Below are 15858 nucleotides of genomic sequence, written 5' to 3'. Positions count from 1 at the left end.
ATTTTTGCTATTTTTAAATCTACCTGAGATGTGGTATTGCAAAATTACGTGATGCTGCTGAAGCATAGTGGTACATAGACTAAAATTAAGAACATTAGCTGCAGTTTTTGCAGAATGACTGCGATGCTCTTTGTGCCTACTTTTGTTATTAGATAACGGGCCCATCAGGTTGTGGCAAAACTCAGTTCTGTATTATGATGACCTTGCTGGCCACCCTGCCCACCAACATGGGAGGATTGGATGGGGCAGTTATTTACATTGATACAGAATCTGCCTTTACTGCTGAAAGGTAAGACTGATACCAAAAAATATTTACAGCTTTACAAGACATATTTCATTGCATGTATAATATACATGCAGCCTGAAAATAGTGGTTCAAGTGCCACAGTGTTCTTTCTGAAGGCAATTAAAGATCTAATTCAAATTTCAGTATTGTCTTCTTTTCCCTCTGCCCAGTTATAGATTTTGCAAGCTCCAAGCATACCCAGAGTCCAGATTTGGTATAGTCCTTTATAGTGCAACTCTCCTTTGCAAAAAGGGCCAGCTATGTTTTTTAGAACTTACTGCCCGTGCCATTGGCATTAAAGAAAAACATTGGTTCCATGCTTTTCTAATCCAATAATTCGGTGAAATTCCCACTAAAGAGTGGAGTCCTGGTCCAGTTGAATTTAATAGTGAATCCGTTAGAAGCATCTACAGCACTCTCATTTCCAATCCTCTAAGGATAATGTCACTGGATTATTGACGATTTGTGAATGCATGTGAGTTTATTTTTTTAAAGAGAGGAAGTATTTGTTATGTTTTTAACTATTTATGTAATTTAGTTTGGGGCAGAAAGTTCATTCCAGAGTGTGAATTACTGCACTAACCAAGCCCAGCCTAGCTTCGGTTTCTGAGACCATCCAACATCAGCTAAAGGCTGCCATCTGCTGTAGAGGGAGCAAGGGCTACAATCCCTCAAGGAGGGAATCTTTTGAATTCTCCCTTTCTCAATCTTTCTTGAAAGAATTAGAGGAAGTGGTAGATTGCCCCTCCTTGAATAACTGTGAAATCCCTTATTTTCTCTTCCCCCTTTCAATGTATGATTCCTACTTTTCTGTCTCTGTCTCTAGTTAATGAAAAATGAAAAACTGGCAGCCCAAGTCATCAGTACATCAGGTTTTCCAAACACAAGGGAACCTCTTGGTAGTTGCCTCTGCTTTCAGTGTCAGGGTTCCCTTCCTCTTTCACTGATCTAGCAGGTCTGGTCTTCCTGAGGGATCAGTGATCCAGCTCCTGCAGACTAGTTGATCAGGTGGCTAATTGGAAAAGGGGGGGGGGATATTTGTGCGCTCTGGGTTGTTCACCTGTATTTTATTGCTACCCTTGGGAATCAGTAAATGCTGCTTATTGTGAGTTCTACAAAATTTGGGGTGGGGTGCATTTAAAGGCATATGTTGAAAAAATGGGAAAAATCAAACTTATATATTATCAATGCACGTTTACTTTTAATCGAACTCTTCTGTTTAGATAACTTTTTCATTTTCAGTAATTCTGGAAATCAATGCTTATCCTCTCTCAGTAACATGCTTTGGGCTTCAAACAGGCTTATTGAGATAGCACAGCATCGGTTCCCACATTATTTTGCTACAGAAGAAAAGCTGATTGCCATGCCGAGCAATGTTCATGTCTATCGGGAGCTAACCTGTGAAGGTGTACTGAAAAGGTGAGCAATTTCTCTCTTGGGGGCAGCACATTCTGTAAAACGTTCAGTACAGAATGTGGAAGCAGACAAATGTCTTGGACCCCAGTGTTATATACTGATACACACACACATACAATACATACACATACATGCATGCATACAACCATACCCGTATGTATACAGTGCACTATATCTCCATATCCTTAGTGAATGACGGTCTGCTGAAACATTTTATAAAAAAAGCAGTTTTTCTCTCTTACTTTCTTGATCTATAGAAAGCTGCAATATTGAGGATTTTATATGTTGGGGAAGCGCATTCTGTAGGCATCTTTTTTATTTTTTAGTGAGAGTTCTAACAGATTGTTACTTGACATCTCTCTTGATGTGCAGTGCCTTTTCTTTGTAGGATTTCTTTTTACTTTTATTTTCGTTTAGACTTCAAAAAAATTACAATTAACGTTTCTTTTTAAAAAAGGAAACTATAGTATAGTATAAAACCTAAGCCGTAATGTATAATAATAGCAATATATTTATATTATATTTAGAATAAAACTATTTTTACTTATTTATGAGATTTGTAGGCTGCCCCAATGTATAAATAACTAATCCATTATAAATATAAAAAATAAGGTGAAGAAACAAAAGAAAGGGAATATTAAATTACCTAAAAACAAAACAAAAACAGAAAAAAACCCACGAGATGAAAAAATCCTGCATTAAACTACAAAATCAAGATAACGTAAAAATCTAGATATCTACCTTATGTCTTTTTCTAATTATGTGCATATAAAACCCATTTAAAGATAGTTTTTTTTTCTTCTGTGTATTTATTTATCCAACTACTAAGGTAACATTACTTTCTTTAATTTTTTTCCAAGTTGCGCTTCAATTTTTAAATAATGAACCTAGATCTGGAGTTCTGAGAATTTTACGGACATAAACAGAATTAAAAACATCAGTTTTAGGTATACATTCTCAAGGTAATAATTTTAGTAATTACAACTGGATTTGGGTGACACAGTATCAATCATTATTGTAATGATTAACAGAAAGGAGGAATGCAGAGAATTTACAGGGTGATTATGTCCAACTTAAAACTATGGTTTGTAGTCCCTGGGAGCGTCATCACTGGATAAAAGTATCTGAGTATGGAAGGCAGGATGGACCTTTCTCTGGACAAAAGGCAATAAGAGCAAGATGAATCAAATTGAAACAGGAACAATCATGGATTACTTTTCATAGTAAAGTGGAAACATTTCTAGGAAAAGATTGAATTATGAGGAATTGGTCATAGAATCAAATGAGTCTTAGGTGATTGCAGACAGGGAACTCAGTCTGGAATGACACAATACAAAAATACAAGCAAAAAAAGAAGTCTGAGCTCAAGGACAAATATAAGCTTCAAAAAGATTGCACAGGCATCAGTTACTCTAAGATTCAAGATCACTAGAATCAAGTTGTCAGTCGTTTGATTCTTGGGAATAACAGGAAACCTCAAAGAGATTCTTAGCTATTTGTGTTAAAATTAGCTGACTGAGCTTTTCAAAAGCCAAACGTTTCAGATACTGTTGGAGAAAAATGACAAAAAGAGGAGAATATATTGGTGGTACTAATCTACTGATCATTCCTGAAATGGGAATGCTGCATGATTGGGCCTTAGTACTTGCTAAGAAACTGGACTGTTCAACCTAAATATCTCTTGTTGGTAGTGACTTGGAAATTTGGCTTCCATTAATGTATAACCACAGTTCCATAGTAGGGATTCCTTTTTAAATTGGTCAATAGAACACACACATTAGTAGTTTGGTAATTAAATCCCTTGCTAACATAAGGGATCTTCCTTTTTGCAGCCTTCAAGTTTATGCTCTTGTTCCTTCTTCCATAATAAAATTTATTCTTTAATAAGATGCCAGAATGATACAAATAAAACTTACAGTACATGTATACGGATCCATCAGCTGGACTGTTCTGTAGTAACACAGATAATATGCCATACATACACAGACAACTGCATTAGGCTTTCAAAATGTACATATTAAAATGTAAAAGCAAGAAACATTTGCAAATGCATACGCCATGGAGGTACACTTTCTGATATTGGCTGCAGTTACCTCTTGGACATGCAGAAATGGGGGGTTTGTTTAACTAATGTAAAATCATCCTGTGAAACTGGAGGCCTTGGGGCATACATAGGTATGGTGCTTAATTTACTGATGTGAAGAAATTGAGATTGTTTCAAGGCAACAAAGTGTCTATGCTTACTTAGCAAAGTTTATGTATAAGGTATTTAACGTAATCATGCTATAAAGTAAAGTCTCACTTGATTTTAGAAAATATTATATCAACATGTCCACTTTGTTTTCTGGCAACAACTTATCTTTAACTTCAGGAATGCCTTTTCAATTTCCTAGCCTAATCTAGACCTAGGATTTTCTGAGAATCTCCCATTCAGATACTAACCAGGTTCAAACCTGCTTCACCCTTTCAAAATCAATCAAGATCCATTTGCAACTGCAGTCTAGAATGGTATATAGATACTTATACTAAATCCTACAATTGCTATTCAGCTTATTCTTTTTTTCCCCAGAATCCAATCTTTGGAAGAAGAAATAATTTCTGAGAATGTTAAACTAATAATAGTTGACTCCGTTGCTTCTGTAGTCCGAAAAGAATTTGACACAAAGCGTCAAGGTAACCTGAAGGAACGAAGCAATTTATTGACTAAAGAGGCCTCAATATTAAAATACTTGGCTGAAGAATTTTCAATACCAGTAAGTTTCTTTTCTCTATTTTTCATATGTGAAGAATTTTAAAGCCCTTTGTATTTCCAGTGACAATTAGGGATACTAGAACAACTGAAAACTTACGACAGATTTTTTTTGCTTGGCAAGAAGACTGATAGGATTGTTTTTCTCACATGGAAAGAAGTATAATCTCTGTTCTGGTTCTCTGATCACCACACGAACAGTCAATGCTACCCTTCACAGATCTGGGGATATATGGCTGCCCAAGGATATTAGTTGTGTTCCCATTCCTTAAAATTAGCCATTTCCCCCCTTTTAAGTGTTATTTTAATAGTATGTGCTGATGAATTAAACTTTCTTGTAGAAAAAGGTTGGTGAATTATATCTTGGAGCATATTTGAGATTAGATTATTCCACCGTGGGAACGTTTATAATCAGCCTTAGGATGAACCCATATGCTGATGTATGGATGGCAAGACTATAGGCAGTACGACAGGAGATTCTCATTGTTGACGTGGCAGGTTTGCCACCTCTTTATGAATGTGCATCATTAAGATACTACACCAGGTATTTGAGTGGATAGTCCCTAGTATTTTCCTCAAGGCCTGAAATTACTAGAAATCTGAGATTCTTTGCATTTTTTGAAAGTGGACTCTGATAGGATGGTACCATAGTGTTAAAAAAAATCTTTACAGTCAGGATTATCCTGTTAAATTTTAATTTAACTTTGAACAAAAATAAGCTTAATTTACATATTGCATGTTGCAGTTTTTCATAACTCATCTCGTAACATGCCTCTCATGTGTTCAGTAATTCAGGTCTTTCTGCTACTGGTTATTTATTGTTGTTTTAAAATATTGATATGTCATTAATCCTTCTATGGTTGTTTGTGGCAAGCACAAGAATCATACAGTATAGTTTTTTAAAAAAGATTAAACAAACAAAGCACAAGGCAGAGATAAAACAAATAGAAACAGTACCAATAACAGGGTCTTTGAGAGCCACAGAAATATAATGGAGAAATTACATGATAAAAATCAGTAAGACAAGAACATAGTACCAAGGTTCGATCCATGAGAAATATGTATATCAATTTTATTTAAAAACAATATAGAACTTCTAAACAGTTCAATATAAGACTCATGTAAGAATAATCTAGATGACTTATTTCTAAATGCTATTAATGAGAAGAGGGAGCAGCCAGCATTTTGGAAAACTGAGAAGTGCATCACTGTTGTGAGGTTTTGGTGATTTCCTAGTGTGATGAAAATTACTATTTTTCAGAGAGTTAAAGTTAGTATGTCCATTATCCATTTTTGCTATGAGAATTTAGTAACTGAGTTGCACTTCCCAATTCAAGGATGGTGGACAATTTGGGGTTCTTCCTGGACTCACAGCTCCTGCTTGATGAGCAGGTGGCAGCTCTGGCAAGGAAGGCTTTTGCCCAGCTTCATGTGATGTACCAGTTGCACTCTTTCCTAGTTCAGGGGCCCTTCAGACAGTCACCAATGCCCTTGTCACCTCATGGCTTGACTACTGTAATGCGCTCTACATGGGGCTGCCCTTGAAGACCATCTGGTTGATTTTTGTTTTTTTTTAGGATGAACAAACTTATATGGTACAAAAAAACCCCACCCAAGATTTCTTCCTTTACGTTTATCAAGAACTCTCACTTCTATCTCTACTGCTGTTTTCATGTTTTCAGTGTGAATTTGAGGGGGGGACTTTCTAGATGATGAGATTATATCTGCAGCAGAATTGCTAAACCCAGATGATGAAAGGATGGAAGCCTCAAACCCCATCTCTCACAAGCCTCTGAATCTTCAAACCCTGGCCCCTCCTGCTACTTTGGGTTAGCATCTTGATAGTGCCCACTGTTGCCACCAATTGTCCAGTTTTTAATAGTAAAATGTAAAGACATATTTGATTTTTTCTTTTTCTACAAAAATCTGGATGGAAAATGGCAAAACAAATAGGCTCCAGGTTGGCAAAGAAGTGAGACAAGGCTGTATGTTGTTGTTGTTCAGTCGTTAAGTCATGTCTGACTCTTCATGACCCCATGAACCATATCACACCAGGCCTTCCTGACCTTCACTGCCTCCCGGAGTTTGCTCAATTTCATGTTCATTGCTTTGGTGATGCTATTTAACCATCTCATCCTCTGCCGTCCCCTTCTCCTTTTGCCTTCCATCTTTTCCAGCATCAGGGTCTTTTCCAAAGAGTCCTCATTAGGTGGCCAAAATATCTGAGCTTGAGCTTCAGTATCAATCCTTCCAATGAGCAGTCAGGGTTGATTTCCTTTAGGATTGACTGGTTTGATGTTCTAACAGTCCAAGGGACTCCTAAGAGTCTTCTCCAGCACTACAATTCAAAGGCATCAATTCTTCGGCGCTCAGCCTTCCTTATGGTCCAGCTCTCACAGCCATACATTACTACTGGAAAAAACATAGCTTTGATTATGCGGATCTTTGTTGGCAAGGTGATGTCTCTGCTTTTTAATATGCTGTCTAGGTTTGGCATAGCTTTCCTCCCAAGGAGCAAGCGTCTTTTAATTTCATGGCTGCAGTCTCCGTCTGTGGTGATCTTGGAGCCCAAATAAATGAAGTCTGTTACTGCTTCCATTTCTACCCCTTCTATTTGCCAGGAATTGATGGGTCCAGATGCCATGATCTTATTTTTTTTAATGTTGAGTTTCAAGCAAGCTTTTGCACTCTCCTCTTTCACCCTCATCAAGAGGCTCTTTAGTTCTTCTTCACTTTCTGCCATTAGGGTGGTATCGTCTGCATATCTGAGGTTGATATTTCTTCTTGCAATCAATTCCAGCTTGTGATTTTTCTAGCCTGGCATTTCTCATGATGTACTCTGCATATAAGTTAAATAAGCAGGGTGACAGTATACAGCCTTGTCACACTCCTTTCCCTATTTTGAACCAATCGGTTTTTCCATGACCGGTTCTAACTGTTGCTTCTTTGCCTGCATACAGATTTCTCAGGAGACAGGTAAGGTGGTCTAGTACCCCCATCTCTTTAAGAATTTGCCAGAGTTTGTTGTGATCCACACAATCAAAGGCTTTTGCATAGTCAATGAAACAGAAGTAGATGTTTTTCTGGAACTCTCATGCTTTTTCCATGATCCAGCAAATTTATTCAGTCTATATGCTGAATATATATATTGGATGCTGTGGAGAATAAATCTGTACCTTCTGCCCTTCATGTATTGGGAGACTGTTGTGTTTCCCCTTAGCCTTTTCTTTTTAGGCTAATCATACCAAATTTCTTTAAGTGCTCTTCATAGGAGTTAGCCTCCAAGCCCCTTCCCATCCTTATCCCTCTTCTCTGCATTTTTTCCAGTTCCTCAGCATCTGTTTTGTATTATGGCGACCAGAACTGGATTTGATTGATCAACCAAAAAGAGTTACTTTAAAACAGGTTATGAGCAATGATCACTGTTACAATACGTTCCCCGCCAATGATACTGGAGATGAACCTTTGGACAGAAATTCTTTTTCTAGTATAGATCAGTTGCATACTGGATGCCTGGAAAAACTACTATTATAACTGTTCAGCAATGCAATGATGCAAGTCACATAACTGTAAGTATCCACTATCTGTGGATAAGCCAGGAAGAGCAATGTTTCTTGTGGTGATGATTTGCTGTGGGGAAGCACATAGCATTTAGTTCTGTTGTTTTCTTGATCAACATGAATAATTTTGGAGTTGTGAGTATAACAAGCTAAACAGTTTCTACAAAAGAATTTATATGAATTTTGTGACCTTCTCCCACATTACATCAACATAGACCAAATCCTTATGCTGTTTTGAAAGATTGTCAGCTATACTTATTTTTAATTTGTGCCTGTTGTATTAGTTATAATATAATCCAGACATCCATTAATGAATCATTTGGGTTTCATAAAAACAAATTCATTGTCCCAGTACAGTACAGTGAGTTCAAGCTACATGATTTTTTTTTGAAGTACATATGCTATATATGGTGAAACAGCCACTAGATGGTGCATATTTATTATGCAACTAAATCCTGATCATTATAAGAGGATGCTCAAGTCTTTCCTCTGTTTGGCAGGTATTATAATTGGAATTAAAAGCTGTGGTTCTTTTTCCTAAAATGAAGCTAACACAGGGATTATTTGATTTCCCACAATGTTGGTAGCCCTCTTCATCTGAGCTGTACATCCTGTACATCCAATCAGGTTGAGCACGTAGCAAGGTTTGATTAATTCTTCATGAATTCATTAGGATGCAAATAGAATTTGCCTCACAATCATATTTTGCTTAGTGGGGTCTACAATTATGAGAATCCTATTTATATTTAAATGAATTACAAGTAGAACCTTCAGATCATGCTGCTTAATATTGTAAGATCTGAAGCTGATGAGATTTTTGTGCAGGGAGAATGTAGAAGGTAATGTCAATTGCCGCGTGCATGAAGAGGGCTATGTTTTAAGAAACTCTTTTTTCAGTTGGGCTACCCAGAATGTTATGAAAAATAATAACTTAATATTAAAAGACACAAATCTGTTGTGAGATAGAAATGCAAGGAAAAAATATTACCATGTAAATTCATAGGTGGCATCAATGTAACTACTGCACCCAAACACTAGGGATAACCAATGAAGTATCTTCCAGATATTTTGGGCTAAAGCACTGCTGCTGGTCAGGGTAATAGGCCTAGTGTCCTAGGAGGCCTCAAGCTGCCTACTACTGCTGTTTTGCATACAAAGAATGTATTTTAAGATTTTTCCAAATATTTCTTGGTTAACTGGGTACATTCATGTGTATCATTTGTGAGCGCTGTCAAAATGCTGTTTTTTTAACCTGTAAATCCAGAAGGACCATCTTCTGCCACATGAATTCAAATGACTATTAAGATTGACCTCAGAGGCCCTGCTTTGTATTCTTCCACTAAAGCAAGCAAAGTGATGGTTGATCACAGGGACTGTTCAGCTATAGCATCCTGTTAATAGAATTCCTTTTTCAGACAAGATTATTTCAGAAATACTTTCTAGGAAAGAAAGAGGATTTTTATTATTTTTTTTTCTTATTTCCTTTGCCCAGCAAGATTTTATTGTGTTTTGTAACTTTAATTAAAAAGGGACTGAAACCTTTTAAATAATTAAAATATTTGTTGGGCTTAGTCTAATGCCAAAGAGACATCAAGCATTTGTTGGTTAAAGACAGTAGTATCTAGACATCCATTTTAATTCCTAAGAAAGCCAGCTTTAAGAGCAAATTCCTATTTTCAAAATTTTTAGGGGCCTTACTGTTTTACCATCTACATAAACAACCCTCCACTAACGTTTTGAGTTTGGGAGAATGTTTATATTAATCAGTATGAAGAACTCCTTCCCTGTAATTTTAATTTTTCTGAACCCATTATCTATTCTGTGATATGGACAGAATATAATGAAGAAGTATATACGTGGCATGGTTTTGAAACAGTTATATTATGTCCCTTGTAATCAAATATTGTTGATCTATTTGATTAAAAACAATTGTGTCATCCTGCTGCTTTTTTCCCAAAGAGAAGCTAGCTTGCCGGGTGGCTGAAGTTTGGTCTTTGATTTGTAATAAACAGAGTGCTTAATATGGCCATATGCAGATTGCTGAAATAATTCAATTTTGAAATCTGTAGATGATCTCTTTTGGCAATGGTGCTGTCAGTGGAAATTAAAGCCCCCTTTTTTTTTTGTGGTCTTTGATGTCCTATCAGGCTGCTTTGCCCAATTTACATTTTCAGATCTTCTGTGACAGTATTATTAAAATTCTGTTTATTGTATAGGGAATTGATTATTCCCTATACAATAAAACATTGTATTACATAGGGGTTAAACAATGGCTAATCAAACCAAGGAATGATAACTATGAAGTACTGAAGAATCTTTTTTAAAATTTCATTTTCAAAGAAATGGCTAAAATTGTGTATGTAAGAGAAGGCTTTTGCTTATTTGCCTTTGTTTCCTTTGTTTCTCCTGTGTTTGCACATAAAGGACTTTTTTTGTGTGTGCCTTTGAGTCAGTGTTGACTCCTGGTGACTACCTGGACAACTCCCTGCAGCTTTCTTGGCAAGGTTTTTTGGAAGTGATTTACCATTGCCTGCTTCCTAGGGCTGAGAGAGAGTGGCTGGCAAAAGATCACCCAGCTGGTTTTGTACCTAAGGCAGGACTAGAACTCACAGTCTCCTGGTTTCCAGCTTGGTGCCTTAACTACTACACCACTTTCAGCAGTAATAGTTCCATTTTATTCTGCATTGGTCAGATCCCATTTCAAGTTTTGTGTCCAATTCTAGGAACCACATGTTAGGAAGCACTCAGAGAAATTAGAACAAGGTCAGAGAAGGGCAGTGAGAATAATCAGGATGCTTGAAACTGAGAGATTGAAGGAGCTGGGCATGTTTAGCCTCAATAATAGAAGACTGAGGGAAGGATATTATAGCATGCTTTAAATATTTGGAAAGAAATCTCACTCAACAAATTCATGACTTGTCTATCATTCCAAATTGGAAGACATGAAATAATAGATGTAAATTAAGGAAGGCAGATTGCAGTTGAATGAACCAGTTCCCTGGAGATATAATAGGCTTCTCTTTGCTGGATTTATTCAAGCATCAGTATTTATAGTTAATAACTGCACTTCAGACCCATTCTGTCAGTCTTATGCATTTTAGTATTAACTGTAAGGTTTCACACCAGGGCTCTCCAGTTGCTTAACATGTTCTTCAGCACTTGGCTTGACTTGGCAGGGCTGAGAGGGCAAGGGGCTCTTGGCCGTAAATGTGAGGAGCTATGGCAGACCAACTGGTGGACCACAGATAGACCATGCTTCAACAATAATTTGTCTAGAGTCATTGAGAGGGTGTTAAACTGTTTTCAAATTTCTATAATGTTAGCCCTAGATAGGAAGAAGCTTTCTGTGATACAGATGTAAATTATTCAAAATCTGATTTTCTAAAGTAAATAGATGTGCTTCTTTTGCGAAAAAGTTACCTGATTAATGAACAGAGCAAATTGAATGTTTATTAATCAAAATTAAGAGTGCTTCTAGACAGACAGCCCATACTATAATAAATGAAATCACGCTGTGCAGCAATTCCCTCTTTTGCTCTTTAGCAGCTTTTTTTTTTCTTTCAATAAAAAAGAAATAAAGTTGGAAGTGAGAAACGTAGGAGGATTAGAAATGGAAGATGTTAGAATCTGGATCCCCTTAGAATAGAAGAAAACAACATGGGATACCCACGTACCAATAATTTGTCTGATTTTTTCTAGAGTTGTGTGAATTTATTTGGAATTTAAATTTTAGTTCAAGAGATTTTCTTAATTGCAAAGTCTCTGCTGAAAATGATGAAGAATTGTTGCTAAGATTGTATATGAGGTAATCCAGTAACCCTTTCCCTCTCATCCATGGCTGTCAGAAGGGTGAATTATTCCAGGAACAGTATTCTATTAGCTATTGGGATAGCTTCCTGCCTTGGTCTGTCACTGAGAGTGACTGCCACTATGTCACAATGAGAAGACTATGCATTCTTCTGACCACTGTGAATGGTAAATTCTCACCACAAAACATCATGACGTATTTGCTTCATGGAGAAGTCTACGAAGGATTGCAATTCGGCTTGCACACTGCAGGGTTGCTTAAAAAAAAAATCAACCTTGTGGGAAAAAACAGCCTTTCAGTGTATTTGGGAACTTGCCAAAATATTGAGATTTGTTTAGCCATGACTGGATTGGAATTCTATACCAGCCTGATAATTGTATATATTTCAGGGCTAAAGAAGTTAGTTGAGACATCATACACCCATCTGCATATGCCTTTCTGAGTTTTGTTACACTCTCATCTCCTTACAGGTATTCCCTGAGATCAGTGTTTCTCAACCTCAGTAACTTTAAGATTTTAAGAAGCTGGCTGGCGAATTCTGGGAGTTGAAATCCACACATCTTAAAGTTGCTGAGGTTGAGAAACACTGCTTTAGAGATGATAAAAGTTGCTTTAGCTGAAATTTGTATGCTCCTTTCTCACATTGTGTGTTGCTCTTATGAATGCATTACTATAACAAGACAACTGAGATGCCAACAAGTAAAGCATATCCAAAAACTTCATATGTTTTTTGTTTCTGTGTTTTGTCTATTTATTCAATTAATCCACTGCATTTGGAAACCAATTTTTTGTGAGTTAGAAGTTTCTATCCTAAAACTGCATTTGTTTTTCCTCCTGTTTCCTGATACAGCTGCACTTTCTGGCTGTTCATGGTTCACTGAATTGCAGGCCCAGTCAATGGGGCTTTATGCCTCGTTTAACTCTTTTTGAATATGCAGCATTTCATCAGTAAAGGATTGGAAATGTTATCTTTTGACAAGATAAGTGAAGTCATTTTTTTTCTCAGAACAAACCACTGTTCTGAGAGGCCATGTTTTTGTATCCATTGCTCTTTAAAAATATAAAGGCTGATCAGTTGGAATCATTAATGCAATGTTGTAGTGTATCTATTTATTTCCCTCTTAAAGGCTGCCCAAGTTTTTGTAACCTGCTATTCCCATCACCTGCTGATATGTATACTTTTATGTCCTGGTCTTTTTGGAGATCTTGCTCAACAGAGATCCCACTTTCTCTAGTACTCCTTTCAGAGAATTGTAAAACAAGTAATCTACCATAATACAAGACAGATTTTTCTTCTATGACATTCTGTGGCCTATGGGGGTATATCTGTTAACTGAGTATGCACGAGAATAAAAAAGTAAAGCCGTTTCTAATGCTTTTTCATGAAGTGCTATTCCGTACATAATCATCCATAACTTTCATGCGTTAATGGTTTCAAAGAATTATGGCTGCTGATATATTATGTATCTCTGCATTCTTCTGCTCTGCCTGCAATGCTGGCTCCTCTCTTACCTGTTATTGTTTGTTTATTTCTTAGTTCTTTTCAAAGTGATTTTTAGTCATGCTTCTTTAGTAATGTGACATACTTTCTCTGAATTTTTGATGAATAGTAGGAGATGTGTTCTACTTATGTTCTAATATTTATTGTTTTTATTAGATTTATATCCCGCTTCTCTCGGCACAAGAAGCATTTTACAGACAAATAATAAGCAAGTACAAATAGTTAACTTATTGTGAGATAACAGAATTTTGTCAAGGGGAATGTAAAATAAAATCAAGAGAAGAACTGGTGGCAGAGGGATATAGTTGTCAATGATTCTCTTATTTACAACTATTAGAAAGATTTAAAGTAGACAAAAGAATGTATGGTTTTGAACATTGTAAGACTGAGTTTGAAATAGAATTGTGTACAAACGATGAACATGCAATTGTTAAAATGTATAAATAACAAATGAAAGAATGTATGACGAAGTGGGCTAAAATTTTTGGTTATACTATACAGATGGGACAGTGGGAAAATATGTGGTTGAAAGGATTGAAATTTACATTATGTTATAATCTTAAAGAGAATTTTTATAAAATGATATACCATTGGTATATGTCATCAGACATATGTCTGGAATGTATAAAAACACTTCAAATTGATGTTGGAAATGTGAACAAGAAGAAGGGACATTTTATCATGTTTGGTGGGTGTGTAAAAACCTAGAAAATTCTGGATTCAAATACACACACTGATTTCAGAGGATTTTAAAGATTAATGTACAATTGAAACTGGAGGTTTTTCTTTTGGGACTGATGGACAAACAGTTGGAAAAATGTCATGGAACTTTGTACATTATAACTGTAGTGAGATTATTGTATGCACAAAGATGGAAAGATTCAGCATTACCCACAACGGAGGAATAGTTGGTGAAAATGATGGAACTTGCTAAACTTCTCCTTTCTCCATATAGTCTTTCGTGCTTCTTCACTGTCTTCATCTTCTCTGCATTTAATTGTTCATTCATCTTCCTTCCACAAAGGATTCTGGCCTGTGTCTCACCGAAAATCTTCCTCAGTCTACCTGACTCACTTATTCACCACCCCAGACCATGGAGACCGATAGTAGTCCAGAGTCGATTGCAAAATTATTACTATGGAGGGTGGGAGCAGCAGTCCTTCTTCATGTTACTCCTTTCGCTTAAGGGAAGGGGAAGAAAATCTTGATTGCTGTTTTTGAATGAAGTATATCCATCCCACATCCAAGGCTGCCAGTTTGATCAGATCAGGGGGAGGGGGAATGGAGTATTGAATCCTTCCTGAAATGTTTTCTTGCTTGAAATTTCTCTTCCCTCAATACTACTCCTGGGAAATAAGGATACAATTATTTTGTGGAGCAAACAAGAACTAAGAGGAATTTTCAGCTTGAAAGTAATTATGAAGAGAGAGATTTAAAAGGACCCCATTCTGCAACAGATCAGATAAATAGGCAGTTCTTTACAGCTGCATTTTGTGCTTTAAAAGAACCTCAGGTAATCCAGTCTAATGAACTGCATAATTTGTAGTTCCTTCAAGTCTTAAGAAATAAACCTTTTGGGGGGAACTTCTTTGTAAAAGTAATAATTTAGTAGTTGTATATATACTGTACTTAATGACGGTGGTTCTGTGTTAGATAGAATTGTCTGCAAGGCAGCTTGAAATCTTGAATGATGATCAATATTCTGAGTTATGCTTCCTAAATAACATTTCCATAGAGGCTTCTGCAGCCTTTGGTAAGTGGAAAGTAAAAGTTTCTAGGAGACATGTGAAGTATCATTCTGTTCCAGATGAAATAATTAAAAGAAAGGAACTGGCACACTCTGTTCCTGATTTTCTGCCTTGGATGTGATTTTGCTTAATTAACAAAATGAGCTTTGAATCAACATGCTGTCTTTGTAGGTTGTTCAACTATTTGTTTATAAGACTAGATAAAAAGGGAATTCATCCCTTCCCTTTCTCTTTCTTTTTCAAACTCACGATATATCATGATAAAGACTTTCTTTTCTTACACATTTAGCAGTTGGAGGACTGCCTTTCAGCTTCCTGTCTGGCTTTCCTTTTTAATTCTGCAATTTTCAGACTTTGGCTCAGTTTTCTAGTGTTGGTTTATTTGACTGATTTTTGCTCCCAGTTTATTAATTAGCTTGTCTATTTAAATACCTTCTCTCATTTAATCTCCATTCTGGGAGACGTTTTGCATACTGAATATGCAAAACTAGGTGCTGAAAGCACAAGAACAGGGCCAGAAATAACATTCATAATCCTGCGGTATTTGGAAGATAAAGAATGAGGGTTTTTTCCACCTGAGGTAACAGTTCTGTAATTATGAAAACAAGGTATTTTGCAATATGATTTCATCATTCCTGAGAATTTACACCGCATGGGATGTTTGAATACTTGAGAGAACTTCAAAGCCATAGAGTACTACTGCCAGTTTATTTATTTGTTGTAATAATATATTCAGTCATCTGTCTGTCTACCTACCTATCTCCTTATTCCCAGGAGTTTAACATAGACA

At 36.4% G+C, this 15858-nt stretch overlaps 1 protein-coding gene across 7 annotated transcripts in view; it reads left to right on the top strand.

Annotated features, from left to right (window-relative positions):
- RAD51B (RAD51 paralog B) overlaps positions 1-15858 on the top strand; it is a 372608-nt gene that overhangs the window by 12760 nt on the left and 343990 nt on the right. For 6 of the 7 annotated variants that reach the window (XM_088145605.1, XM_088145604.1, XM_088145601.1 and 3 more), the window contains exons 5-7: positions 153-289; positions 1586-1705; positions 4272-4455. In XM_088145605.1, coding sequence (XP_088001731.1) covers positions 153-289; positions 1586-1705; positions 4272-4455 — 441 coding nt within the window. Of the gene's footprint in view, positions 1-152; positions 290-1585; positions 1706-4271; positions 4456-7778; positions 8285-15858 lie in introns of those variants that run through there. The other variant, XM_088145608.1, reaches the window with a different exon arrangement.

This window comes from Python bivittatus, unplaced genomic scaffold, assembly GCF_059951505.1.
Source record: "Python bivittatus isolate LINGU-HERP-01145 unplaced genomic scaffold, Pbiv_v1 ctg000480_np1212, whole genome shotgun sequence".
Lineage (NCBI taxonomy): Eukaryota > Metazoa > Chordata > Lepidosauria > Squamata > Pythonidae > Python > Python bivittatus.
The sequence above is the reverse complement of the archived record's forward strand: the minus strand, read 5'-3'. Positions and strand labels throughout refer to the sequence as shown.